A 27132-nucleotide genomic window follows, 5' to 3' on the forward strand; every position below is an offset into this window, starting at 1 on the left:
AAGCCTGAGTCGTCACTGCCGCTTGCATTTGACTACTCCATCTATTCGATCTGGTCTATTCGTGAGACACTAGAAGAACCTCAACCACCACAAAACTTGTCCTCGCTTGTACCTGGTGCAGCAGCCTGGATTTGTATCCTCGCTAGTAGAGACAGGATTTATCGAAGCACCAGGCAGTGGGCGCATGGGCCTTCTGAGGGTAGTCCGGCAAGGCCTGGATTACTGTGGCAGGAGGCAGGTGTACCGGCTGATCGTGAGCATGGCTTTTCGAAAGAAAGGTGGCGTTTCTGGAAAGAGAGATTTGAAATAGCTAGTAAGCAGGAAGAGTTGGATGGAACAGCGCAGAGGACTGCTGCAGCAACCGCCAGGGTCATGGAAAGAATACAAAGCAAGCACGATTGACGATCGTAACCAACGCTCGCATCTTGTGTTCTGCTACTATCACTGCCAATATGTGGCCTCTTGTGGGATGTGCCATTACCATCCCCAGGTTCCAGGACCACCTTTCATTGGTCCTTCGAGTTCTGAGGTAACCCAGCCACCATAGAAATCACCTACAAAGAATCAAAAGTCAGCAAGTGGTTTCGTGGAGGGATCTAGTGGCTAGTAGCGCTAGACACCAGTCGCGCGGAATGCCGAAGTGGTCAGAAACTCACCTTCTTGTGGCTTCACCTTCTCACCATCAACATAACAGGTCCAAGGAACACCATTGGCATAGAAGCACAGATAGTCCTTGATCTCCTTGAAGCGAGGGGTCGGCGAGGCGTAAGACCATATTTTGCCTTTGACAGTTTCCGAGCCGGACGTCAAGCTTAAGTTGTGGTAAGTAGCCTGTCCCTTCCACTCACACATAGTCTTGTAGCCTGAAATTGTAGACAAAGTAACAGCAGATGTGTTGAGAGTGGTCTGTGGGAGATAGTAGGCTGTGTAACGATTTCGGTTAGTGTTATTCGAGAATAGTTCGCAGTATCACTGGTCGGATGGCCAAGGACACTACGAGCTGGACCAGCAGTAACATACTTGGTGGATGGGTTGTTTCCAGGACCCAATACGCCTCGCCTGGCTTTGTTTGAGCGACAATCTCGTCACCCCATTTGATCAAGAGTGCCCGATCGGTTCGCTCGCACAGGGGAGGTCTAGGAAAGCTGTGCACATTTAGCTTCGCTTTGGTCTTTGTGGTTGCGCTGCTTGAAGCGGGCTTAGTAGAGCTCATATTGCGTGTGTGTAAGCGAAGATGTTGCAAGCGTGAGAGTCTTTGCATTGACTGACAAACACCTATAACTCTTGCAGCACACCTGAGACAGTTCGATACGTAGGTTTGCGATGAATTATGCTACTCGAGGCACGAGGCGATGAGGTTGCTTTAAGTGTACTTGTAAAATAGAAGGGTTTGATATATAAAATCATGACGCTGACATGCAGGAATGAGACATCAACGCTGCAAGTACAAGTAGCACCAATCTTCTTGAACATTGGCAGTCCCGACCTCTTCGAACCAGCTGTTGCTGTTCGGGTACCTAAGACGAGGAGACAGAGGTTTGGTGAATGATCAGTATAGCACCAGCGACGCAGCATAGGATCAGTGGAAAAGATATGCGTGAGATGGCAGGTGGGTTCCACACATAGACATAGCGGTTGGCTTTCCTTTTTGAGTTCGGTGTACCAGTATTCAAGCCGCTCCGCTCCTGCCCTGATTTGGATGTCCGTGCTGCCATGCGATTTCAGTGGATTTGTTCCGTTCTGAAGAGCACTATACGCGCTCTAGTGGTATAGAACAACGCTGGTGCTCGCAATATGCTGTCGTGCATAGTCCTGATTTGGACGGGCGATCCGGGTTGACTGCCGAAGCTTTCGAAGCCATATCTGCGGCTTTACCAGCTGTCATTGCACTGTGATTCCTTTACCTGCCACTGCACTGGTACGAAGAGGTGATTCGGTCACCATGGGGGAAATGAGCCAAGATGAGGATGTTCACCTTCTCGCAGACACGAATTTGTCCGAAGGCTGGGCGTTTCGACAGACAGATCGAACAGAGGACGAATGGCTACCTGTGAAGAAGATACCCTCAACTGTGCATCAAGACCTGATCGATAACAAAAAGTAAGCCAAAAAATGACATTTTGACGTTCACTAAGTACTGTCCAGGCTCGACGACCCTTTCATCGGCTTTAACGAGATCAAGGCAGAATGGGTTGGCACCAAATCGTGGATATACAAGAAGACATTCAAGAGGCCCAACGTACCTGCAGGAGCTATCGCTGTGTTGGCTTTCGACGGACTCGACACATTTGCACATGTCAGGTTGAACGGCAAGACGATACTGGAAAGTGACAACATGTTCCTGCCCTACCGCGTTAATATCACTCATAGTTTGAGCTCAGACATTGAACAAGAGCTGGAGGTTGAGTTTGACTCAGCCTTGCTTAAAGCGCGCGAGATCAAAGCACAACATCCTGAACACAAATTCGTTGGGTTCAATGGTGACCCTGCAAGAATGGGAGTGAGAAAAGCTCAATATCATTGGGGTTGGGATTGGGGTCCTGTGTTGATGTGTGCGGGTATATGGCGTCCCGTCACGCTCGAGATCTATTCCACTAAGATTGCAGATGTACGAATAGAGCAGGATCTGTCAGCTGATTATAAACGTGCTTCAACTCAAGTTACAATGGAGCTTGAAGGTCATGTAAAAGAGGGGTACAGTGCTGAAGTCTCCCTATCTTTAAATGGCAAGCTCATCAAGAGATCTTCATCCGAGACGGTCCACGACAACACATTCGTCCTACCATTGGAAGTGGAAGATGTCCAGTTGTGGATGCCAAATGGTTATGGAAAACAAAATCTGTATGATGTACAGGCTCAAATCATATCGGAAAATGGCGATCAGATCCACACCGTTACCAAGCGTATTGGCTTTAGGCGGGTCGAGCTGATACAGAGGCCAGACAGACACGGGAAGAGTTTTTTCTTCCGCGTCAATGGAGTCGACATATTCTGTGGTGGCTCGTGCTGGATCCCATCCGACAGCTTTCTCACAAACGTCACACCTGAAAGGTTACGGTCCTGGATGCAGCTTATGGTCCCTGCTAATCAGAAAATGATTCGTGTTTGGGGCGGCGGCATTTTCGAGGAGGATGCCTTCTACGATGCATGCGACGAACTGGGTATTCTTGTTTGGCAAGACTTTCTCTTCGCCTGCGGAAATTATGGTTGCTGGCCAACGATGTTGCAATCGATCGAAGCTGAGGCAGTGGCAAACGTCCGACGTTTGCGACATCATCCTTGTTTGGCCATCTTTGCTGGCAATAACGAAGATTACCAGGTGCGAGAACAAAGTGGGTTGACTTATAACTATGGGGACAAGGATGAAAGCAACTGGCTCAAGACCGACTTTCCGGCGCGATACATATACGAAGCACTCCTGCCTCGCGTTATGGCGAAAGAGCTACCCTCAGTCCCTTATCATCCCGGAAGTCCTTGGGGTGATGGTAAAATATCATCCGACCCAACAATAGGCGATATGCATCAATGGAACGTTTGGCACGGTACACAGGAGAAGTACCAGATCTTCGACTCGCTCGGTGGTAGGTTTAATTCGGAGTTCGGCATGGAGGCTTTCCCACATATTGCAACCATTAAATCCTTCGTTGAAAAAGAGGAAGACCTCTATCCACAAAGTCATGTCATAGACTTCCACAACAAGGCCGACGGTGCGGAGAGACGCATTGCAACCTATCTTGTCGAGAACGTGCGGACAGCGACTAGTCTCGAAGCTTACATTCACCTCACACAACTCATACAATGTGAAGCACTGATGTTCGGCTACCGTGGTTGGCGAAAGCAGTGGGGTGACGACAGACTTTGTGGAGGTGCTCTGGTGTGGCAACTTAACGACTGCTGGCCGGTCACAAGTTGGTCAATCTGCGACTACTACCTCAGGCGGAAACCTGCTTACTACGCCATGGCTCGAGTTCTGGCTCCCCTTGCTATCGGCGTACGACGTCAACACGACGATTGGAGTGTAACGCATGCTAGGCAGCCCAAGACACAAGAGTGGGAGCTCTGGGCTGTAAGTTCAAAATTGGAGGACAAGATAGTTGATATCGAGCTCAGATTTGTTTCTGTCAGCACTGGTAAAGATATCAAGGATAAAATCTTGAAGACAGGAATTTCACTAACCGCCAACGGAACGACAAATATCCTGAAAGGATACATCGACAACTTTCAGGATGAACCGCATGTGCTTGCTGCACGAATGTGGGTGGATAGCAAGCTTGTAGCAAGAGATACTGATTGGCCACAACCCTTGAAGTACTTGCCGTTCTCTGAACGAGGAGTCAAGGTGAATGTCAAGGGGGATGATATGCATGTCAGTGTGCAGAGACCTGTAAAGTGTCTGGTGTTTGAGGAGCGTCAAGGCTGTCATCTTACTGATAGTGCCATCGACCTGGTGCCTGGTGACGATCAAATCATCACGGTCAAAGGACTTGACAAAGGAGACAAGTCGCTGGACTGGACATACCTAGGTGCTGGTGAGCAGTGATCCTGAAGCGATTCATTTATCGACAGCATCTTCGAGGCGTAGATAGAAGCGAACACCTCAGACTGCTTTCTCATTGGCCTGCAACAAGTGTTCTTTTCGGCATTTCGACTTAAATACTGACTCCGTGCCTTTGTTTGCGGTCAAAACACAACGAATACATGCAGCTTGTTGGAGGCAAACAGTACTGATTATCATGAGCCTGCATGGCTATGTGTTTCCGTGCGGGCGTGCTGCAGCGTTCGTAAGTAAATTGTCCTGTCTGGGTCTGCCTGGTGAGTTTACTTTCACTCTCAGCGACCGGCAACCAAGTCACGCCTGGCTGTGCAAAAGCTCAGCCACGGATCGCTGAATGTTGTTAATGGTAAAGCCATTAGCGACGATTTCTGACCTTCGCTCTCCTCAAGGCAGCCCTTGAATCGTATGTCTCTGTCACTGGAAGGCCGTCACCTGAACTAACACTTCGACCTTGTCACTTACTGGTGGGGTTGATTGGACCCTTCACGTTCTGATTTATTCCCTTGTTCGTCGCAGTCTTGACCATCTCCTTCTCATTCACCTACCTCTACTCCTTCGAACCATTCGACAGAAAACTAGCGCAGGTCTTTACTTGCGTCTTCACATTAGTTCTACCGTGCAAGTATCTTGCAACAGCCTATTGACGATGCTAGGCCTACCAGCAAAGCCGAATGGCCCTTTACCTAGCAATCGGGCTGCTGCGCAATACAACTTTAAAGCTCCTAAAGCAGGTCCAGTACCCGGTCAGACACTGGTCGGCCAAATGATCAGTGCTTCAGATTCGCCCTTTGGAAAGACTACACCACCGCCATGGAAAAAGCAGAAAACTTCAGCCACGCGACCTCAACCCGCCAAGAATGATTCTGCTCCTAAGAAGACCATTCATACTGAGGATACTACAGAAAACAGCACTACCAAGAAGTCGGCAGATTCTCCCAGGCAACCAGATGGTAGCGGAAAGAGAAAATTCGACCATGAAAAAGAGGTCACGGACATGCCCCCTAGCAAGCGGAACAAGACTACAAACGATCCGCCATGGAGGACCACACATGACGTTGTTTTTGCAAAACCTCAAGCAGAATCACCTTTGCCTTCCCGAGGAGGTGATGCGGTGAACCAGAACACCGGCTATGTTCCTTCGGCACCACCAGGCATTCACTTCGACCGTGCTACAATGTCCTTCATGCAAATTGATCTGTACGGCAACAAGACGCCTTTCGCGGTAGAAACTCCCACCAACCATCCTAGCATTGCTCAAGTTTCTCCTAGTGAGCTTCTCGAAGCAGAACCTGCTAAAGATCATTCACCTACAGAGCACGCACCTGTACCGGCCCAATCTGAGCGACTTGACAAAACCGCTAGCAAGTACAAATTCCGAGCATCCACGACTGATTACAACCGCAAGCGATCTCGTCCGCACTACGATCCGAATGCCAAGGAGGAGACCGGTGCTGACCAGCCAGCTACGAAGCGAGCTCGACTTGGCGTTAACAATAAGGTCGACACGGCTACAGCTACAGATACATTCACCAATACCACCGATGAGCCACCCAAGAGAGGGAAGAAGAAGCCCAAGCGCCGATCCGTCCCTCAAAAAAAGGCCACATCTCAGACAGCTCTGGAAATGCAGCTCCACGATCTGATACCTCACTACACACCAGACCTTTGCTGGGATGCCGAAGAAGAAGAGGACTTTCTCAGGAGAGAGCCAGTCACGTTCATGGATCTCCCGACAGAAATGCGAAGAAACATATGGGACAAAGTCTTTGAAGACGAGGCTTATAACTTCAAGGTTAAGAGATACTGCACCCGCGATCACCCTAAGTTCATGATTCCGACGAAACCAAAGTCCTTCGGTTGTCTTCTCATCAACAAGACCTGTGCTGAAGAAGTAGCTGATCAAATGTACAAATCTGCACGACTCGAACTCGACTTTGGTCGTCTAAAGCCACCAGCCATGAGAGAGTTCATTCAGAACATTACTGCTCACCGCATCGGCGAGCGCTCCGAGCGAATCTTCTTCCTTAAGAAATTCGGTCTCCAAAAGGTAGACCTCGGCGCTTTCAAGAACGCCAGGGAAATCGTCTCGCAACTCTGGACCGTCGAAGGTGACGACGACATGGAATTGGATGACTACAAGAAAAATCGCATCGATCCCACCCAGATCTTCAATCATCCCGAAAGCAAGCCAAATCTGAAAGGCCTAAAAGAGCGACGATTCTGGGCTGACCAAGAACTTGCAACTCAACGATATCAAAAGCACATCGCGGGTAGATGCCACCCTCTCTGGGAACCTCTCGACGTCGAAAACCGCATCGTGAAATACGACAATAATTGTCCGTTTAACGATCACTGCTTGAACCTCGAGAAGACAAAAATGGTCATTGTGCTCAAGTACAAATACAGCTGTCTCAATGGTCGACACTTTCGGCAGAAGGAAATCATTTATGACTTGTATCCGTTGCTGGGTGAGAGGTTGGCGCAGGTTGTGCCACCGAAGTCGAAGTTTCACAAGAGGTGTAATAAGAAGGCGTGTCAGGAGTTGAATGCTGCGGCACCAACTGTTCCTGCGACTGCTACTGCTCCACCTACTGCTGCTGCTGACGGAATCAAGTTCCTGTTGGGTTAGAAGGACAGGAGCGGGAAATGTGAGAAGTGTGTGAAGAGTAGACGATAGCTTCACGGTTAAGAACCGATTCGTTATGGCTGTGGCCTTGCTTCAAGATGGTGCGTATCACGTGCGGAGATATGGCCGATATTTCTCTCGAACTAAAGTGCTCAAAAGCAGGGCTATTTTTGATTTTTGGTTCTATTTGATGGATCTCATTACGAAGATGAAGCAGGCTAGGAGAGGGCGTCCTTTGAGAATGGAAGGTGATAGTATGTCTCTCTTTGACCTTGCTGATTGCCTGCGTGGTTAGATCGCAGGTTGAAGATGACGGCACATCATCGACCGGACTTGGGTTGTCGGAACACTGGCCTGCTGGTTCGAAAGAGGTTGTGGTATGGGTTGAGTGCGATCATGGTGTCTCTGCGATCGCAGGTAGAGACGCTGGCGTAGCGTCTCTGTGTATGACAGGATATAGGTATTTAGTTAATGAACATACATATGAAAAAGCTCAGCCTTTTCATCAATTGTGCAGAGAAGACTTGGTTTAGGAGGACTTTGAAAATTTGTCGCGGAAGATGAGCTTCGATTTACTCTGCGGTAAACAAGTCTCAATCTCAACTAGCAGTGTTCAAAGGCAAAAAGTCCAATCGTCTATTTAGTATATCTGAAGAAAGTAGCATAGTCGCCCTTTGTTCGCTCCAACGACTTTTCGTCTTCGGTGTAGGCCTCAGGCGCTTTGTGTTCCCTATCTCTCCTCGCGTTCTCTCGTCGATAATATACAGTCATGACGCCTGCCAAGATGGCTGCCATGACATTGAGACTGATCAGAATCGCTAAACCTTGAACGAACTGAGGGCTGTCTTTTGACAAGAAGACTAGAACGGAATTAGACTCTGTGGACTGTAGACTTCACATAGATACTTACCAAATGAAGAGAGCACACCACCAAGATTGCCGAAGCTGCCACAAGTTAGCTCGAATTAACAGTAGAGTGAAATAGTACTCACCCAACGTGCATGGCGAGTCCAACACCTCTCTTTAAGCTTCCTCCAACATTGTTGCCCTGCCAAGCTGCTCCCATCGGGACATTCGGGAAGAAGCCGCCAGCAGCGAAGAAGACCGCCGCATATTTGACGTTGTTGTTGTGAGACACGATCAGCATAATGAGTCCGATCAAGGAAAAACAACAGAACATGATCATCCAAACACCTCGCTGGCGCGTTCTGTCGCCAAGAATACCGCCGCCGATGCATGTTGCGCATGCGAAGATGTATGGTGGTACAGTCATCAGCTGTGCTGTATTGTTGCTGCATATCGTTAGCATCGATCGGGCCCAAGAACGACTCCTTTACCTATAGCCAAGAGTGCGGATAATCGTCGGTAAGAACAAGGCGACTGAGTAGTTTGAGGTGTATATGGCCAGAGTGATGAGCATGTGCACATATATCTTCCAATCCTTGACTGCATCCCAAAAGTATCTCATATCAAACTCATCTGCAAGTCCGTTGTGGTCGTACTTTAGTCTTCGCGTTACTTCTTGTCGTTCAGCTGGCGTAAGGAACTTTGCTGTAGATGGATAGTCGCTCATAACGAAATATGCAATAACAGCGATGATGGTTGTTAGTATGCCTTCTAGGATGAAAAGCCACTGCCAGCCACTGAGACCTCCAACGCCAGCCATTTCAATGATGCCACGAGCAAGGAGACCACCAAATGCGCCAGCAGCAGTTGCAGCAGAGTAAAAAAGAGCCATCCGGAAGCCGCACTCGTGCCTTCTATACCACCTGGACACCAGTCAGCTGCGAATTGGACGACAGCCAACACTACTCACATTGTAATGTAATAAGTTACTCCAGGAAATAGACCTCCCTCAGCAAGTCCAAGAGCTGGCTCGGTGTCAGCATTGATATCTTTACCAGCACGGACACGACCTGAAAGGTTTTGTGGCGATGCTGGACAAGGCATGCAAGTTCTTACCCATGCGAGCGGCAACAAGTCCACCAAAACTTTGAGATAAACCCATCAAGGTCGTCGTGATACCCCAAGCGACCATAATAGTGGGAATCCACATCGAAGGTCTCCAACGCTTCATCATCATGTTTGAAGGAACTTCTGCGAGGACATAAGTCGGGAAGAAGACTGCAAGGACGATCTGGAGAATATTAGAACTCCGTCTCGATCGGAGAGACCCGACAACTCACATTGTAATCCAAGCCCGTCATGCCGAGATCTGCCTTTTTGGATGTAAGCCAGGTGTTCAAGCCACTTTCATTCTCCGTGTGACATTGTATTACTTACTTCCAATCCACCAAGTCTCGCGTTGCCAATATTCGTGCGATCGAGGTAGCTCAAAAGGTATCTATACTGTCAGCGTCCACAGCCAGACCACACGCCTCTCTTGCAAAGAACAGGTAAAACTGTTGACTTGCGAAAGGCACTGAACGGAACTCACAGCAGGGCCAAGAACGGAACGAGGTATAGGTCGATTTTGCGAACCAGTTTCTTGGTCATCTTCTCATCGAAACCGACGGTTGAAGACGTTGACTCGACCATCATGACATCCTCGTCCTTGGACGACGAGACAGGGCTCTCGTCGCCTTTCTCTTTCCCCATTGACAACATATTGGTTGAGGAGCGGTAAAACAACAAAGAGGCGGAAAGAGAATGCTGTCTTTGAAGGAGGAAGGAGCGATCAAGTTGAAACTATTAATTTCATCATACGGATGTAGGCCTTGGTCCATCTTTCCTCCGTCTCTGCTCCGAGTAGAGTCGGCCAGGGACACCGTGCACATAGAGTCCAACCCGCACATGTTCTCCAGGTTCCAGGAAACCCACGTGCCAAGCCTAACCGCTAGGAATCACGACATGTAAGCGGTGTTGATGGTCCATCCAGTCACGGCAGTTCAAGGAACGCATGGGGAAGCAAAGTGGACTTGGCGGTACCAAGAATGCCTTACTATGGGGTATGGTGAGAGAGGAAGTTGCAGGGATGGAAAGGCACGCAGTCGACGAACCGAGGACGACTTGTGAAATACGCGACCTCGTGGAAAGCAGATTGATGTCATACTTCGTATTGGGAAGGCGATACCAAGACTCCCAGGGAGCATACGCTGCTTGACTTGGCTGCCAAGCCCTTATCCAGTTCCGTTGTACGCTTGCCCAGTAGGTCTTTCGTTGGGAATTATGCATGTTCCTTCGTTCCGGGTCTGTATTGTGGTAGAACTTCGACTTATGTTTAGTGTTCCTACAGCGACCTGCTGCGAGTAGAGCCAACCGAATTTGCTTTGGGCTTCGTCAAGCGCTCTGTTTGTGACTGGCGAGGTAATAGGTAGAAGGGATGGTAAGAGTACCATGGATATAGCATTGATGCCGGTTAGCGCCTTTGTAAACTGAATACTACCCTCAGATCTTTGGCGAAAATGAGATCATCCATAGTCACACCACCGGCACGAGAAAAGTGCTTGCACGATGCGTGGAGCTTTAACGCGTCATTTTCGTGTTCACAGAAACAGCAAACTCAAGAGCCTACGCGTGTATCGACATCTCCATCTTCTGACTACCAAGAGCCCTTCATCGTTGGCACTCATTGTACTCAGCGCGTCAGAGGCGCGAACGTGAGGAGTCTCCAACTTTGTTCACGATACGACAAAGAACATTGAGTCGTCTGCTGATGTCAGCACATTACGAGGTGGATCTCGTCCAGGATATTCAACGAGAGTGAAGATACTCATTGACTACGACCCCAAGATTCGATAGTCATACTGAGGGTGTCTAGCTATCCTCTTTGTTGTCCTCTTTCGTCAGCCAGTGACCAGGACACAACAGTTCTCGTTACAAGAACTTTACGTCGTGATGACGGCAAATTGGCCATGGACAATGGCTGAGGGTCAAATGTCGTGTCGGCTTTGTGTTGACCGTATCCTGTGACGACAGCGGGTTTTGCTGCTGAACAATGGCTCAAGGCATCGCTAATATGTATATAAATCCAACTAATCTGTCCATGGTAAGACGACGAGCAGGCTCAACTTCGCACACATAATCAATAACACAAATCTGTACACATCACTCGAAGACTGCACCAAAGCTCGAAACCATGAGCTCCGATAACAACGAGGACCTCGTCAATGTCTTTGGGGATCTGAACCTGGACATAGAGGCTCCCACCGAGCATTCGGATGCCGAACCGACTCCGGAAGCACAGGCTTTCCTCGGGCTACCACAACACGTCCGTCGTACGGCCTATAAAGAAGTCTTTTCGACGGTAACCCAGCTGGCTGTCGAACCGTGGCAGCTACATTCCAATCCTAGTGACTTGGCTCTCTTCAAGGCCTTTGTCAAAAAGGAGACCGAAGGCAAAGGAACGTCTTCCCTCCTCAGATCCGTATGCCGTCAGCATATTTCCCCTCTTGAGATCCTGAATGATCGGCAACTCTATCAGGAAGCAGCAGACGTTATTGCGACCGTCGATTGCACATTGTCCGTCCCGGCGGATATCGCAGTCGAATTCTTTATGAAAGTCCTGAAGGATCCTTCTCTTTCTAGGCTCATCACAAGCATTCGGTTCGCGAACATGTTGGAGGTCATGGAGTATGGCCATAACAAAAAATGGACCAAACAACAAAAAAAGGTCGTCCCTCGCCCCGGACTGCTGATTCTTAGCTTTCCAAACCTCAAGCAAGTTTCCGTGGAGACATGTGTTTCCGACATTGGCCAATATCTTGAGAAGTTGCCAGAAGCAGCTAAAGACGCTGGCAAGCAGGATAATCATATGCTAGCGTGGAGCATCGCCGAGCTCGCAGTCGCAAGCAAGCAGAAACTACTACAGGTGGCGGCCACTGGCGGGCGTATACCAGTTCACGACAGGACTCAGCATCTTTCGCAGGTCGTTAAGTTTGCCCGCGATTTTTATGGCAAACAAATTACGGAGGAACCTGCTCCGTTCGGTAGAGAACAGCCAAAAGTGGTCTTCGAACTCTACCTTGTCCAAGACCCAGCCAGGGGTCGACCATTTTGCGATGGTGTTCGAGCTTACGTTCGAATGGGACCAGACGACACCTTGAATCTCGTGAGTGCGGAGCCGTGTGTTTTGTACAAACATACGAAAGCACCGAGATATAGACCAATCCCTCGACACCTTGACACTCTGTGGCACGCCATGGACTATGGTCGAGTCAATCAAATCCCACGTACCTGGTCTGATGTCGATACTCCTTCTGTTGACCTGACTAGTCCGATAGACTGGAACCCGTTCAGACCTGCTCGTCAATATCCTTGGGTAAACTTGCCAGAGGAGTACAAGACCGGCTTTGGGAGCTGGGCTAAAGCGATTGATGAATTGGCAGGAAGACGTGTCGCGAGCAATCTGAATATCTGGGATGATGCTCAGCGAGTGGGTGGCGCGGATTATGGCAACATAGATGCTTAGGAATCTCCTACATGGTACGTGTCACCTCGGCAAGTTGATCAGAATTACTGTAGCCTTTTAATATGATGACATCCTTCTTCAATGTATGAAAGCTCTACTCGATCTCTACCCTAAATTCATATATTAGCTTCCCTCACGTAAAAGCTACACACCGCAGACATCGGTGAGTAATTCCTAGAGGAGACATGCAACCGCGTCCTGCGTGCACACGATTCTGACACTCCGGAGCTTCTCAACCAAATATCGCATACCTCTCTGCCGGACAGCGACGTCGTAGTATTCAAGCATACCAGTATATCGAGGTTGACCTCACATTTATGCACTTCTAAAATCTCCTCAACTGACTTTAGTGGTCTGTTCGTTGCTGGTAATGCAGAGAGCCAAGACTTTGCTGGAAGAATCAATCGAAGTAGAGTATAGCATCATTGCAAAGTAAAGTGACATAGAGAAGAAGAGACGAGGTCGTCGAACGTAACCATCTTTGTCTGCTTCGAGAATCTAGGATGCTTCTAGGGTATAGAATTGCAGGTAGACGTAATTACTTGCTCTGTGGCAGGCACGGCTCACTGAACATGTCTTCCGAAGTGAACGCTCCACAAAACTCCACGTCCTCACGCAGGACCAGCAAGTGCAATGCAGCTGCACTACACTCCAGTCTCAATCACCCTTTACCTCACAACTTGCAAAACGACGCGTTGTTCTTGTACGAGGAAAACTCTCAAACTTGGGTCAACGAGGCAGGATTATTCGTGCTCAAGGTTAGCTCATACTTAGCCAAATGCATCGTCTCTGCCAGCTATCCACCTCTGTGTTCTAAGTTCTCTTACATCGAAATCCTTCCGAACCGGCTTTCAAGGGCAAGCGAAAGGAGGGCAAATTTTTCATTACCTTTGTGCCGTGTCTGGAGAGCAGTAGTGATGGAGGAAGAGACTAGTTAGTCCACATAAGAATACAGAGAGAGTGTGAGATTTGAGTGGGTATGCACAATCGATCATTGAAGCGCAGATTTCGTCTTCTCGAGAGTCCACGGCCTGAAGAAGTGCCTTTCACGGTGACATGGAAAATACAATTGAATTGGCTTCCGCTGCTTGATTTGCGACCTGTATCGATGTGAAGTCCTGCATGAGCGATGCTCTTCAGCAAGGTTCCACACCGTGCTTCAGACTGTTTCACTAACAGATTGATTATCTTCACTTCGATTTGAAGGAACGTTACGTGACGCTATCATGTGATGTGTCCACCAGCTTGATAACGGTTCTCCATCTTCAAAGAAACGTTCACGATTGAGCAACACCACTCGAGAGAATCCTGCTCATTGTTCACAACAGTCATGACGACGCCTATTGAGTTCGTTTCTGGAGGCGACCTTGTCGTTGCCTTCGGTCAGGGCGACGCGGTGGTAAGTATCTTGTTTTCCTGCTTTTCCTCCGAGCAGAAGGTTGAAAGCAATCGCTTGTTGAGCTGACATGGCGTAGAAAATCGCCAAAGTTCACAAATCCTTCTTGCAAGCTGCATCTCCAGTCTTCGCAACACTTCTAGGCTCTCAGGTGAATTCAATTTTGGAATCTCATTACGGCTCTACTAACTCGCACAGTTCCAAGAAGGCCACAAGACCTATAGCGTAGCGAATCCACTCCCTTTTCCCGAAGACGACCCTACTGCTATGTTGAATCTGTGCCGTATCCTTCACTGGCAAAGCGGCACCGTGGATATCTCCACGGACGATTGGTTACAGCAGCTCGCCATTGTCTGCGATAAGTACCGCTGTGCTCAGGCATTAAAAGAGTTCTTTCAGGCCAGAATCGATACTGCTGATTTGTCTTATACTGACAGCTGTATTATTTCTCTTCTGGTTGGCGACCTAGAGGTATTCGAAGAGTGGTCGTCTTTCCTGATACGGAACACTAGAGTCACGGTGGAAGCTGAGTGTCACAAGGATCTTCTCCAATTATTGCCAAAAAATATCCTGGGTATGTTACAAGATCCTGTCTATTATATCTGACGACGGTTCACTAACCTCTGCCGCAAGGCGATCTTGCCGAATATCGCCGCTCAGCGCGCGCCGAATATGCACTCCTCGCTCAAGCTCCCATGCACAGCATGCGCAAGGTCGTTGGCGAAAGTCGTCTCTGCTGGGGCGTAGAAAAAAAGATAGTTACCTATTGGTATATTCTTGGGTCACACAAGGTCTTGTGCCCATGTAGGGAGATCGATGTCTATCTGCCAGATTTGCACCATGTCATGACACAAGTGATGCTCGAAAATAGCGCAAGCCCTACTCAAATGCGTGTCGCTGGCGACCTTGAGCAAGAGTGCAGGAAGAGTGGTTTCATTTCCTTTTGTGGGTGTAATAGCTGGAAGCTCGCTGAAGAGATCTTGTCAGCGGCCAACCAGATCACCAGCGGCAAAGCGGAAACGTGCAAACTGTGCTATCTCTGCTTTCAGTCTGGTAAGACCACTTTCATCGAATCCTGCAAGGTCCATTAGTGCGGGAGACCAGATACATCCAGCTGATGCTCGCTATGAGCCGATCCTCTTCTGTGTTGGGATGTCGAGAACGACACTACCTGGAAGAAACTTCTGCGGACTACATGGAATCCTTGAGTAAAAGCCTGCTACCACAAGTATTGCAACATTGAACCATCCTGAAGGGTGAAGATTGGTGCCGATCACCACCGAAAGGAAGCAGTATATGAATGATTTTGTGCTGACAGCTGTTCGAAGTGGGAAGAGCGAATAGGATTAGGTTAATGAGGCAGGGAAGAATACAAGGTCTACCAGAACCCTTCCTGAGCTCCCAATTGACCATGTGGGATACCTAATAATTCGTCACTTTTAGTATCAGTAAGACGTGTATACTCTAGCGACTTGTCCTTTTTTTTTTTTCTTTTTTCCAAGACAGTCAACTACACCACAAATTGTTGTCGCGGCTATCACACCCTATTTAGCCTTGCACTAATCGATCGGACTAGTTGTGTCAATGGTCAGCAGATCTGTAGACAAACATTTGGCCCGTGTCACCCGGGAGGAGAGGACAGTAGCTTGAAGAAAGTAAAAGGAAATGCTCATTCGAACGTAGCTAAGCAAGAAGCTGGCAAACGGCCCCAAGCAAAGATTGAAGTCGTACTCCTCAAAGCACGAAATTCATCACCTTCCTAACCAAGCAGAAGCAACTAGAAATTGACACCCATCCACCCATCCCTAGTTCCTCGCCAACATCCCCCTAACATGCTCTTCAACCACCTCAATTCCACCAATCCCCAACAATGTCTCACACCACGTCCCCCTAAACAAAAACACAATCGGACAATTCTGCGGCCCAAACTTGATCATCGGCGTCGTCGAAGCCATCATCTCCATCTCATAAAACTTGACATCCTTGAACTCCGGGTTTTGCGACAACTCTAGCATTTTGGGCGTGAAAGCACGGGATTTTGGTGTTGATGAGGAGACGTACATTACTATAGGGATGTTGGCGGTTTGGTTTTCGCGGGAGATTATTGAGTCGTGGGTTTCGCGGTCGGTGATTTGGGGGAGGCGGGTTGGTTTGTTGTCGCTGGCATCGCCCATGGCTTTTTGTTTGGATTCGAGAGAGAAGAGGCTAGTTCTGGTCTGATTTTGAGACGTCGGCTACGCTGAGTGCTCGGTAGCGTGCTTGGTCCTTGTCCTTGTCTTGGACTGGTGATTGAGGTGGTGTACTCTGTTGCACGGCGTGGCTGTATGGTAGTGATTGGTTGTAGTTGTGTGCTGGAGATTTGGTGGTGGGCTTGTCCTCGAGGATCCAGCCAAGGGAAGCGAGGTGGTGGATACGCGAGTTCTTTCGGTTGTGTGAGTACATGTTTGAGATATGTTGTGAGGATGGAAGTTGGTTACGTATGTTTGATGTGTCGGCCGAGGTGAAGGTTTCAAGTTGGTGGAGGTCTGGGCCCGGCTGAAAGGAAGATCTCACGAGGTGATTGATGACGAGTTGAGAACTAAAGTGAGGAACACTTTAATGAAGGGTTTGTGTTCTTTTATGTCTGTTGGGACAATTTATCGAAAGGAACACTGATCAAGACCTGTTGCGTTGAGTTGCCCGACTTTCAGACACGATCCGATAGAAAAGGGGACTTCGGCGAGAATGATTCGGAAACCCTGATCGGTCGTCGTCTTCCCGTTCACAGTTGCCTTGGCTGGTAGTAGAATTGGTACGGTGTTCAGAAGTTGTAGTTACTGTAGTAAGAGCACAAGCAAGATGATTCCTTTTACAGAACCCTCTCATGTTATATTAAGTCCTTTCGCGAAATAGCACACGACATCACACGACAAATATGGCATGATGACGGCTCGGATGTGAGGAGAAGTGGAGAAGGTTCAACGTCGGGTCTTCCCGGAATTTCTTGACATCAGGCAAGTATTTCCGCCTAGGTAAGCAGAATCACACAACACTGTGTCATGCGCTTTGTATGAGCAAAGACACGGCGTGTCTTGCTCACACATAATATTGTGGTCGATGGGATTTGATGTGCATGGTCTTGGAATCCTATTGATCTGATGATCTTATTTATCTGGTGGTGAATTAATATGTGGACCGATTCAAGTTCAATCTCTTCCATGTTCATTGTTCTTCATTCTAGAGTCTCGATAGCTAAGATATCTAGCAATCAACAGAACATTTAATAGCCACCTCGTTGTAGCGTAACCTTGGCGACTGACAGCAGCTGCGGCTGCCCGAATTAGAAGTGTGTGCTTTCTTGCATGAAACCGACTTCTAAGAACCGACTCTCCATTCTTCCATGTCATGACCACTCGCCCTGACGCGACCGAATTGTGTCCTCTGTCTCTGTATGCTTGCGTTCTTGAAGTCCGAATAATCGAAAGCTCAGACAGCGAGCGAAGGTCGAATGACACGAAGAATATATGGTTTCGAACTCTTGACCTGTCGTCACATTTCCATGCTCATACCTCTCGAAACATTCAAGATGGTGAGGTGTCCATACCTAGGTTACAAGGCCCCTCGAAGTCTCGAATGTTCAGCATGACCACACCCAGACTTGACATCCACCTCTCCACTCCGCAAGCAGGCCAGACATATGCTGTATTCGCTGAGTCGACGTGGCTGCCCGGGAGGAAAGTGGAAGAAGGCTGCGTGGGCGTCCACAATTACCTGGAACATATCGAGCTCGCAATCAGGACAATGTCGTGAGCATTTTCCGATCAGAGCTCGCAAGAAAGCTGGATCTTGAAGCACATCCACAAAGAACCAATCGAGTAAGTGTTGCAAACTGCCGTCAAGATTGTGCTCAGCGACCATGTTTTCAATCCATACTCTGTAATGCCGCATTCGAGCCTCTTGGATCTCGCAGCTGACTCTGTCCGCATTTCTGAACATGATTGGTGCAATTGTTGAATGGTGGAAAGATTGCTTCACATGAAGCTGAATGAATTTTTCGAGAGCGGCTGTTTTGGGGTCAATATTGTCCTGTGGAGATGGGTAATTTCTAGAGGTACTTACGAACGACGTCTTGTGTAATGTATTGATGCAAACAGGAGCTGGTGAGGGTGGCAAGCGTATTCGTTGTGGTCATTGACAACGCGTCTGATGTGGCTTGTCCGAAAGTACGGTCGTCGTTCACCATCTTGGCCAAGGCAATGATGTCCCCTGTCGAGATTCTGTATCTGTTAAGGAACTGTGTTCGTGACTTCAGATCTCCGATTGCGCTGTAGCAAGTCAGGTACTTGGTGATGAGAGCCTGACACGCCTGCAAGCAGCCGTGGTTCGTAGCGAGAATAGCAAAACGCGGAAGCCAAGTAAGATCCTCGCAAGCTTGTTCGATGAGATCAGCTCTTTGATGCAGTACTGCACAGAGAACGACGAATAGCTCGGGATCGTCTTGTGGTAGCTGAATGAAGTTACAGTGGCCTTGGCTGAGTTCGGCACGTAAGTGAATGCTGTTAGCGTTCATGATATTTCTTGATACATTGACGAGCAGGCGTGAAGATGTACCAGTTCCAAGGTGCAGAAGGAGATCTGGGACACCCCAGACGTCGATTGCTAAGTAGCACCCGTGGTGGATACAAGGTAGTTGAGAGAGCCAATTTGAACGTAGCATACTCATTGTGAGTCTGCACTTGAGACTTCTGTTTCTTAGAGTTAGAGCTGTACTTAACCACAAACCTTTGCTTACCACACCACTGTGGAAGATATACATCAGTAGTGGCGTACTGTTTGCGGTTAAAGCATGTCATCGTTTCCGGAAACATCTAACAACTTCCTAGGCTGGGGGAAGACAAGTCGGAGGACAGAAAGAAAGGAACAACACGGTTGGGACAAGTTGAATAGGCAGCTTTTGAGCGCTTTCGAGAAGTCGCTCACGCAATAGTGTAAGGACGTCAAACACAACCCTTCTAACGACGAAGGTTCCACCAGGTAGCCAAAAAGAGAGCAATGGTCGCTGTTGGACCGACAACTCTCACTGCCACTGGTTGTTGTAAGGTCATAACAAAGCATTGAGCCACAGTATGCCACCTGCTTGGTCTGCGACAACCGTAGGAGGCAGAGTAGGTCAGCAGTCAAGTGGCTTCTCGTTAAGCTATGCCGCTGAACTGTGGCGGAAGCTACCGTACAAGCATATACGGCTTTGACAGAGCAGGTCGTACATCGCAGTACGAGAATGATTGTCAACGACTTACTGTGCAAAAATTGACCGCTTAGCATGACTTACAATGGCCGCGCGCCAGACTGCAATCCCGAACCGGAGAGGAAGTTGACCAATTACCACATTGGGGAAGTCGACGCGCCGAAAGCAGTATCTCAATTTGACGTCTTTCAGGCCCAGCTGTCCTTGAAGGCAGAACGTTGTACAAGAGGCTGCGAGGGTCACCATCTTTGTCACGTCATGTCGTATGAGTCCCTTCTCATGAATGCCTGCCTGCTCATCCTCCAGAGTGTCGTTGTTCAAGATGAAGGTGCGCCGATTGTGGTTCTAGCTCTTTCATTTGCAAAACTCTTTCCTCTGCGAACGGATCATGTCAAGGTATACGAGCCTTTGAAGATCGTACGACCTTGATAGTCTAGGTGGAGATTGAGGAGTATTGGCTGTTTATGAGCTACTGCTCGACAACTGCTGGCGCGTTTTGCTTGTTGATTGTATCCAGTGGAATTGCACTCATATATTCAGCTCGAGGTTGTGTTCGCTCGATCGGATAGATCACCAACAGACACAGGCGAAATCATGTAGTGCGATGGGAAGATGTGTCGACACGATAGCACTCGTCTTGACGCGTTGAAGAGGAGGTTGTTCTTGAGTGACGATAGCCACAGAACTTTTGACTCCAATGCCTGGAGACACGAATCTTAGCGCGATATCTCGCGTTCCAGGTTCGGGCTCTGGGGCTCTTTCCACCTCGAACTGCGACTCTCAGAAGAGACACGAAATCTCCAGTGAATCGACAAGACGTTTATACATTTACATAGCTGGCAAGTGGCACTGTCTCGTTAGTAGTAGAAGACGTTGTCCGCTACCTTATCAATATTACCATGACAAATATGCTTGGACTCGACAACCCAAATGCGGTATGTCTGACTTCCCGAAAGGGTAATCAGACTGTAGTTCGTCCTCCAGATCAGGACTTTTAAAGGACTTTTTATCTCCTTCACGTACAGAATGTAAAACTTGGGGAATTGCAATTTTGATCAAAAACCCACAACATTTCCTGTGATGTTCGACTGAAACTAAGATTCTACTTCACACACCCTTGTCAAACGTTACGACGAGAGGTTTTGCAGCTGAAGTCGAGGCAGGCAGATACAGGTCAGACTATCAAAAACTTAGTCGAATACGGATTCATTGAGACACGAAGAGCAATGATGAAAAAGTTGGACTGCTGTGACACTTCTCTATTATGCAAATTGTTTTCCCATATGCTACACTACTACGGTAGTCATGATCTCTTGATCAGTCCCTGTTGTTCTATGTAGTCCCCCCACGCAATGCTATGCTGTGCAGTAAAAAAGCCGATTAACAATAAACATTTCCGTCAAAGGTGAATTGAACACCGTGCCTATTGTGAGAGGCAGAGACTCATATCGTAGACTTTGTATTGGACATTCCGGTTCAGACCCTAAAACTCCTCGTTTTGTGACCGCTACTTTATGCAAGGAATGCAACGACACCGAACAAGCCAGCTGCGATGGCATAGGCTGGCTTGTTTGCGGCACCAGTGAATGTACTGATGGGGCTGTTGCCAGTCTTGGTTGCTGGTACACCGCTTGAGGTGCTTGGCACGAAAGCGGTGGTGCTGGTCTGGGCTGCGATAGGTGTTGCGGCTGATGAGCTTGGTGAACTCCATGCACCCCAAGTGTCTGGAGCAGAGCTGCTAGCAGCCGGAGTGGTCACTGGCAAAGCTGGAACAAGACCGACACCTTGCGTTGATGTGGGCACAACATTAGATGTAGCACCGCCAGTCACAGGAGCTTGCTGTGTGATGGTGTTGAAGCTGACTTGTGGCACAGTCACTGTCTGTGTAATGATAGTGCTGGTCTCGGTACGGGTGAAGGTGATGACTGTGCTTGGGATCTCGGCAGGCTTTGTAGGCGCGGGTGGTGCACCTGAGCCGCCAGTGACTGGAACCGAAGTAGAAGGAGCCGGTGTTGGTCGTGGCACTAGAGTGATGCTCGATGGGATACCAGTGCAGATACCTGGATTCTTCGGGACAAAGTCTGCACAAATACCAGCAAGGTAAGAGAACGCAGCTTGGACGTTGGCATCAGAGCCACCCCAAGCTGAGACACAATCTTGGACAGACGAGATGAAATCGGGGGATGGGCAGAAGCACGAGATATCAGAGTTGGATGAGCAGGAGCCAGCTTTCTGCATCCAAGTGCTAAAGCATCGTGGTAGAACATCTGGGCATCCAGCTTCTGGAATTGGTGTCTCGTTAGACGACAATGCGGTGGTGGACGAGCTGGTAGCAAGAGTGGTGCTGCTTCGGGTTGTCAAGCCTCCAGTCGGCTTCTTCACACACTTCCCATCTTTGAACTCCTCGTCTCCTTGGCAAGTTACAGCTGAAGTTGTGGTCGTCGATGTGGTAGCGATTGGTGTGCTGCTACTCGATGTCACACCTCCAGTAGGTTTCTTGACACACTTGCTGTCCTTGAACTCCTCATCATCCTTGCAAGAAGGAGCCGAGGTGGATGAAGTGGTGGCTACTGGTGTGCTGCTCGGACTAGTGCTAGATGTGATACCACCAGTGGGCTTCTTGACGCACTTGCCGTCCTTTGTCTCCTCGTCGTCCTTGCAAACCACGGTTGAGGTAGTGGTTTGACCAGTCGTGGTTGTGCTGCTTAGAGGCAGTGATGTACCAGGAGTCGTGGCTGGGATCGTTGTTGTACTACCACCTGTAGGGGGAGCTACACATGATCCCTTGTCCATGGTTGATCCACTGGAGCAAGCAGTTGTGGCTAGTGGAGTTGATGTAGGCAACGTGGACCCACCAGTAGGTCCTTTTGGACCACACTTTCCATCCTTGACTTCTTCATCGTCCTTGCAGGATGGTGGAGTCACGACTGGAACACAGACACCGTTCGACTTGGCCGAAGAAGGACCGCAGGACGTAGTAGTCGAGCCAGCCGGAGTGGTGGTGGGTACACAAACGCCGCCAGAGAGGGTTTCTGTCGTGACACAAGCTGCAGTTGTGGTTGTTGTAATGCCTCCTGTAGGAGTTTTAGGGACGCAAACACTCTTGGTTGTATCCATGGTAGAACCTTCACCACAAGCTGTGGTCGTGGTTATTGTTGTAACGCCTCCAGTAGATGTCGTCGTAATGCCACCAGTGGGTGTTTTCGGAACGCAGACACTCTTTGTCGTGTCCATAGTCGAACCTTCAGCACAGGTAGTGGTGGTAGTGGAAGTGATGCCACCAGTAGGAGTTTTGGGAACACATACACTCTTGGTTGAGTCGATCGTTGATCCTTCGCCACAAGTCGAAGTCGTGGTAACACCGCCAGTGGGGACACATTTACCAGTTCCATCCTTCGATTCTGTTGCAGCGCAGGCTGTCGTAGTAGTAATAAAAGTGCGAGGGACACACACGCCCTTATCCATGGTGCTTCCTTCGGAACATGTGGATGTTGTCAAAGGTGTGGTCGTCTGAGGAGTCGTGGTGGCTGGCGTGGTAGTAGGCACGGTTGTGGTACTTGGTGGTGTAGGGACACAAACGCCTTTGTCGATGGTTGAGCCTGTAGAACAGACAAGACTTGTGGTAACTGGTGTAGTAGTGGTGGTAGCAACTGTGGTCGATGGCACACTTGTAGTCGTGGTTTGAGTGGTTGTGCTGGAGGAAGAGCTAGTACCTGGCTGGCAATCGAAGATGATAGAATGGAAACCAAATCCACAATCACCCTTGACCTTGACTTGTTTGGCACCACCACATTGGCTGTTCTTGACCACTGTTCCATCTGTTGAGCATCTCGTCTTTTGTTTGCACGTAGAGCCATCAGGCATGTCGTACTCGAAGGTAAGGTCGGCGTCCTTGTCAGTGGAGACGTGCATTTCTGTAATGGAGAAGTCCTTGTCTTGACCTGAGATCTTTGGGCAACTTGCATCATCCTTGGTGGCTTGTCCAACAATAGCTTTGCCATCGAATTGAGTCCGCTTCTTCATACCACGCCTTCCACTTCGCGCATTGAAACCATCTTGGCACGAGAAACCAGAAAATTGAAACCCGTCATAGCTGCCCACTTGACCAGTTGGTACCTTTCCGAAGTCCCAGCCGCCGGACTGGTCACCAACACATTTGTTGTTACTGTTATCAGGGTTTGAGAAAGATTGAGCATCGTTCCAGCCGTAAGTTGCCACAGCCTGCTGTGAATACAAAACGGAAGCCAAGAAACCAGCCACTGCTGCTGCCTTCATCTTGCTAACTTAACGATGGTCGTTGTTGGGTATCAATAGTAATAATTGCAAAGCGATTGACTTTCGTGATTCGTAGCGAACGTTGAAGCGATTGACAGGGGAAATGGTAAAGCAAAACAGAAAGAGACACTTAGCAGAAATACAACTTGGCCAGCAAACGATTGATGCTATAGAACAAAGAAGAGAGGAACCTACCGTGGGAGAGGAACAGCATTATGTAGCCTCGCCATCCAGTCTACTGATCTTTGTTTTCAAGGCAGTGTGTGGAGGGAGTACTCCAGCAGCTTGACTAGGATTCGCCTCTAGGAGAGAATCTGAAGCCAGACATCTCAGAAAAATATCCGAGGCGCGCGGTATAGGAGATCAATAGTAGGCTATGTGAAGATCGGGTGGAAGTGGTTGTGGTTTGCGAGCCAAAATTCTGTATTGTGGCTACTATCTTGAAACACAGACGGAGGTCACATGTTGACCAATGGTGTCCTGACATGAACACTTGGCATCGAGTGACAGTATGTGGCAAGGGTTTGTAGTTTCTGGATACAGTTGTTTCTCGATTCGGACATTTTCGAGAGGTTGTGGACGGAGCGAAGGTACAGAAGTGGCAAGCAAGCTCTCTCGTCGTGGCGCAGTGACCTGACTTCAGGTTCTGAGCCTGATGAATTGAGAATGAAGAATATCAGAACTAAGGGGAGGAAGCCACTCGTTTGAGAAAGAGTCAAAGGAGAAGAGATGTTTGGACCAGAACGCGTCTCGAAATGTATTGGTGCGTTATATGAAACGCACAACCAATCGTTGGGCCTTGGCTCGCGCGCTCTGTGGTGGAACTACAGACGCGCTTATAATCGAAATTGCTGTTCCACAAGAAACCACGAACAACGACAAAAACATCTCTCTGCTCTAGCATGCGTTGATCAATCAATCCGCGCGTCTACACTTCTAGTACTAGTAATTTGCGTATTACAGTCCATTCTAACTTTCAGTGTGCTAGAGTACTGGTCCAGACAGAATTCTAGTAGTGCATTTGAGGATCCACAATGGAGTTCTTGGCATGTGGTGACATGTTCAACACGAAACAGGAGTATCGACAGGAACATGTACAGCAGACTTACCACCCAAACTTCTCGACATGAACTTGCAGCTTCCAACCTTCTGCAACCAGGCGAGCGACGGTGTTCTGTACATCTCTGACTAGCCCATCTGGACCACTTACGACAACACATATGCTTTGCTTCTGGTCAATCTTTTGCTTCAGATCGCCTTTGATCCACGCTTCGAGCTCAGCTTGAATGTCCGGCCTTTGATGATCGCCAGTAGCGCTTCGAGTCTCAAAGCGATGGGTGATGAGATCGACAGCACGTCCAACATTGTGGCAATGCTCAGAAGCGTTGCTAGAGACGGCGTTAGTCATTGTATTCGGGAGCACAGTAATCCAACTCTCGTGGCGAGCATCTTGACGAATCCAAAAATGCGCCAGACGAGATTGGTCTGACGAACTGATGCGCTTGACCTCAGGTATACGTTTCTTGCCATCAACGTAAAGCTTCCTGTCATGGAGTATGTCAGATGCTGAATGTCTTGGAGCTTCACGTGCCCAGGCGAAAGGATAGGTCACAGCCACGCCGCTGCCACCAGCAATCAGACACACTCTATCGGCGCTTTTGACTGCTGCTAGTACCTCATTGCTGCTGTAGGGACCATCCATGGAGACTTTGGCGTGCTGGTGGAGCTTTGCATATTCCAGTAGATCACGAGAGAATCCATCTTGCGCCCGTATAGTCAGTTGTAGCGGCCAGGAGACTATAGTTCTATCAGAAGGAGGAGCAGGTGAGGCGATAGTGAATGGATGTGCCTGCCACCTGTGCATCGAACTCATGCCAGGAACCGTCAGAAATACGTGCTGGCCAGTGTGCCACCCACGGCCTATGCCGAAACTGCTTCGAAGAGGTATGGTACAGTACACAAGGACCGTCTCTTCATCCTTTGCAACTTCGAGTGTGGCAGTAAACGATCTTGTCTTGCACAAAATTCTTGACACACCCCTGTCAAGGGTCCAGATCGCAACAGCGGCTCCGACGTATGGTCGTGCATCACGGTGATGAAAAAATAGCATGGCCAAGGCGGCTACCTGTAGAAAAATATGCAGAACCAAGAACACCTCGTAGAACGCTTGCCGGAAGTACCCGATGCTCGTGACATAAATAGCAATGTAGAACACAAATCCAATAACACCAAAAATTATGATGTATCTTGTGAGGTACCAGCCAAGTGTATATCCAAATGGTGCAAGCAGCTGGTAGAATCCAATTACCATTCCTACAACGTGTATTGTAGCAGCAATGGTCATCCATTCTCCAAGTCGACGATGAAAGATGTTCAATCCCTCATAGGACCATCCTGTTATGTAGCCTAGCGGCTGGTTGTTTTTTGCAGCGAGCAGATAAAGCACAGGGAGATTGACAACGAAGAGCAAGCCTGCTCTGTCTGCGATCGTGAAAGCGTGCTGGGAGGAAAGAGGCATGCGGTAGAAAAGGTAGAAAAGGTTGAGGGCTAGGAAGGCAAGGATAGTAAGAGTCGTTTCATTTGCGGGTAGGGAGTTTTGGGGACTCGTCAGGGCGAAGATGGGTTTCGGTTGGCGCAGGAGAAACGACCTGGTGTTGTGCCATACCCGTACATGGACAGGCCTATGATTATACGATCGTAGCTGTGCTTCCGCAAGTAAAGGAGTAGTTTCTGCTGTGTCAGTGGCCTTCAAGGGTGGGCTTTCGGTGCCTTGCAATGTGCTGCTCGATGAGGATGAAATAGATGATGCAGGACATGTCTTTTCATTCAGGCTTTTTCTCTGCCGCCTTTCCGTCCATTCTCGAGCTCTTTTAATTATGCCCCATAATAGCACAGAGACTATTACCACAATGAGATAGGTAGGCAGGAAGCGACGTGAGAAGATAATGGCCTCGATGATGCCGCGAACAACAGGAGCTCGTCTTTTCTCTTCATTTAGAGCAGAGACAATGTTATCGTGCGATGTAAGAGTCAGCCTAAGTACGGCCCTGAGCTCGGAGGACAACACATCGTCCATCGCTAGTATCAAGATAGCAAACACAGTAGCGAGGAGAAGAGGGCAAAGTATACTCGTAATAGATGCAAAGATCTGATCAGATAAGATACGGCGGGGATCTAAGTCGACTAAGAGCTTGGCAATGACCCCATAACCTCTGGCCCACTTCATCCTTGAACCTCGATCTCCCTGCAAGAGACTCGGTCCTGGGACGAATAGTAGAGTGCACATGATATGTGATTGAAGCACTACTACCGCAGTATGAAAGGCTTTATGCGAGCTGCTTCGGTAACAAATATGTTGTCTGAATTGACAACCGCCTAGTCGTCCGGCCTTTTTGTAAAATTCCACGAATAAAAAGCACATGGCGTGTCGTCCGCAAAGAAGACAGACGCCTTCGGTACACGTCAGCTTTCTTTTACGTGTCAACATGGGTGTGAGGTGTCAGTGCAGTAATGTCAGAGGCAACAACAGATTCCAAGTCCAATCAAGCAGCGCTACATCACTCAGTACAACCAAATAGGCTTTGCCGCAATTGCAAAGAGTTCTGGCAATCTGCAGATTGTTTACGAAAGAGCTTCGTTGAGCTCA

The 27132-nt window shown here is 48.8% G+C and overlaps 9 protein-coding genes across 9 annotated transcripts; 4 read left to right on the forward strand and 5 right to left on the reverse strand.

The window, feature by feature from the left end:
- Window positions 1–477: 477 nt before the first annotated feature.
- Window positions 478–1213, reverse strand: LTR64_007761 (uncharacterized protein; the record flags this gene model as incomplete). The annotated part of the gene is made up of 3 exons (XM_064902079.1): window positions 478–554; window positions 657–923; window positions 1021–1213. The coding sequence occupies 3 exons, from the start codon at window positions 1211–1213 to the stop codon at window positions 478–480; spliced, it is 537 nt and encodes a 178-aa protein (XP_064751758.1).
- A 729-nt stretch (window positions 1214–1942) lies between these two features.
- Window positions 1943–4540, forward strand: LTR64_007762 (uncharacterized protein; the record flags this gene model as incomplete). Its single annotated transcript, XM_064902080.1, has 2 exons — window positions 1943–2100; window positions 2146–4540. The coding sequence occupies 2 exons, from the start codon at window positions 1943–1945 to the stop codon at window positions 4538–4540; spliced, it is 2553 nt and encodes an 850-aa protein (XP_064751759.1).
- A 661-nt stretch (window positions 4541–5201) lies between these two features.
- LTR64_007763 (uncharacterized protein) lies at window positions 5202–7184 on the forward strand (the record flags this gene model as incomplete). Its single annotated transcript, XM_064902081.1, has 1 exon — window positions 5202–7184. The coding sequence occupies one exon, from the start codon at window positions 5202–5204 to the stop codon at window positions 7182–7184; it is 1983 nt and encodes a 660-aa protein (XP_064751760.1).
- A 633-nt stretch (window positions 7185–7817) lies between these two features.
- Window positions 7818–9788, reverse strand: LTR64_007764 (uncharacterized protein; the record flags this gene model as incomplete). Its single annotated transcript, XM_064902082.1, has 9 exons — window positions 7818–8041; window positions 8092–8126; window positions 8174–8473; window positions 8519–8950; window positions 8998–9118; window positions 9144–9318; window positions 9368–9400; window positions 9465–9525; window positions 9619–9788. 9 exons carry the CDS (start codon window positions 9786–9788, stop codon window positions 7818–7820), a joined length of 1551 nt encoding a protein of 516 aa, XP_064751761.1.
- Window positions 9789–11259: 1471 nt separating this feature from the next.
- On the forward strand, window positions 11260–12591 carry LTR64_007765 (uncharacterized protein; the record flags this gene model as incomplete). The annotated part of the gene is made up of 2 exons (XM_064902083.1): window positions 11260–12245; window positions 12285–12591. 2 exons carry the CDS (start codon window positions 11260–11262, stop codon window positions 12589–12591), a joined length of 1293 nt encoding a protein of 430 aa, XP_064751762.1.
- Window positions 12592–13921: 1330 nt separating this feature from the next.
- On the forward strand, window positions 13922–15078 carry LTR64_007766 (uncharacterized protein; the record flags this gene model as incomplete). Its single annotated transcript, XM_064902084.1, has 4 exons — window positions 13922–13990; window positions 14067–14138; window positions 14186–14561; window positions 14621–15078. 4 exons carry the CDS (start codon window positions 13922–13924, stop codon window positions 15076–15078), a joined length of 975 nt encoding a protein of 324 aa, XP_064751763.1.
- Window positions 15079–15792: 714 nt separating this feature from the next.
- On the reverse strand, window positions 15793–16161 carry LTR64_007767 (uncharacterized protein; the record flags this gene model as incomplete). Its single annotated transcript, XM_064902085.1, has 1 exon — window positions 15793–16161. One exon carries the CDS (start codon window positions 16159–16161, stop codon window positions 15793–15795), a length of 369 nt encoding a protein of 122 aa, XP_064751764.1.
- Window positions 16162–20723: 4562 nt separating this feature from the next.
- On the reverse strand, window positions 20724–23486 carry LTR64_007768 (uncharacterized protein; the record flags this gene model as incomplete). The annotated part of the gene is made up of 2 exons (XM_064902086.1): window positions 20724–22810; window positions 22973–23486. 2 exons carry the CDS (start codon window positions 23484–23486, stop codon window positions 20724–20726), a joined length of 2601 nt encoding a protein of 866 aa, XP_064751765.1.
- A 1105-nt stretch (window positions 23487–24591) lies between these two features.
- Window positions 24592–25188, reverse strand: LTR64_007769 (uncharacterized protein; the record flags this gene model as incomplete). Its single annotated transcript, XM_064902087.1, has 2 exons — window positions 24592–24660; window positions 24697–25188. 2 exons carry the CDS (start codon window positions 25186–25188, stop codon window positions 24592–24594), a joined length of 561 nt encoding a protein of 186 aa, XP_064751766.1.
- Between the last annotated feature and the right edge of the window lie 1944 nt (window positions 25189–27132).

Source organism: Lithohypha guttulata (assembly GCF_036872675.1).
Source record: "Lithohypha guttulata strain CCFEE 5908 chromosome Unknown scaffold_6, whole genome shotgun sequence".
NCBI classification, from domain to species: Eukaryota; Fungi; Ascomycota; class Eurotiomycetes; order Chaetothyriales; family Trichomeriaceae; genus Lithohypha; species Lithohypha guttulata.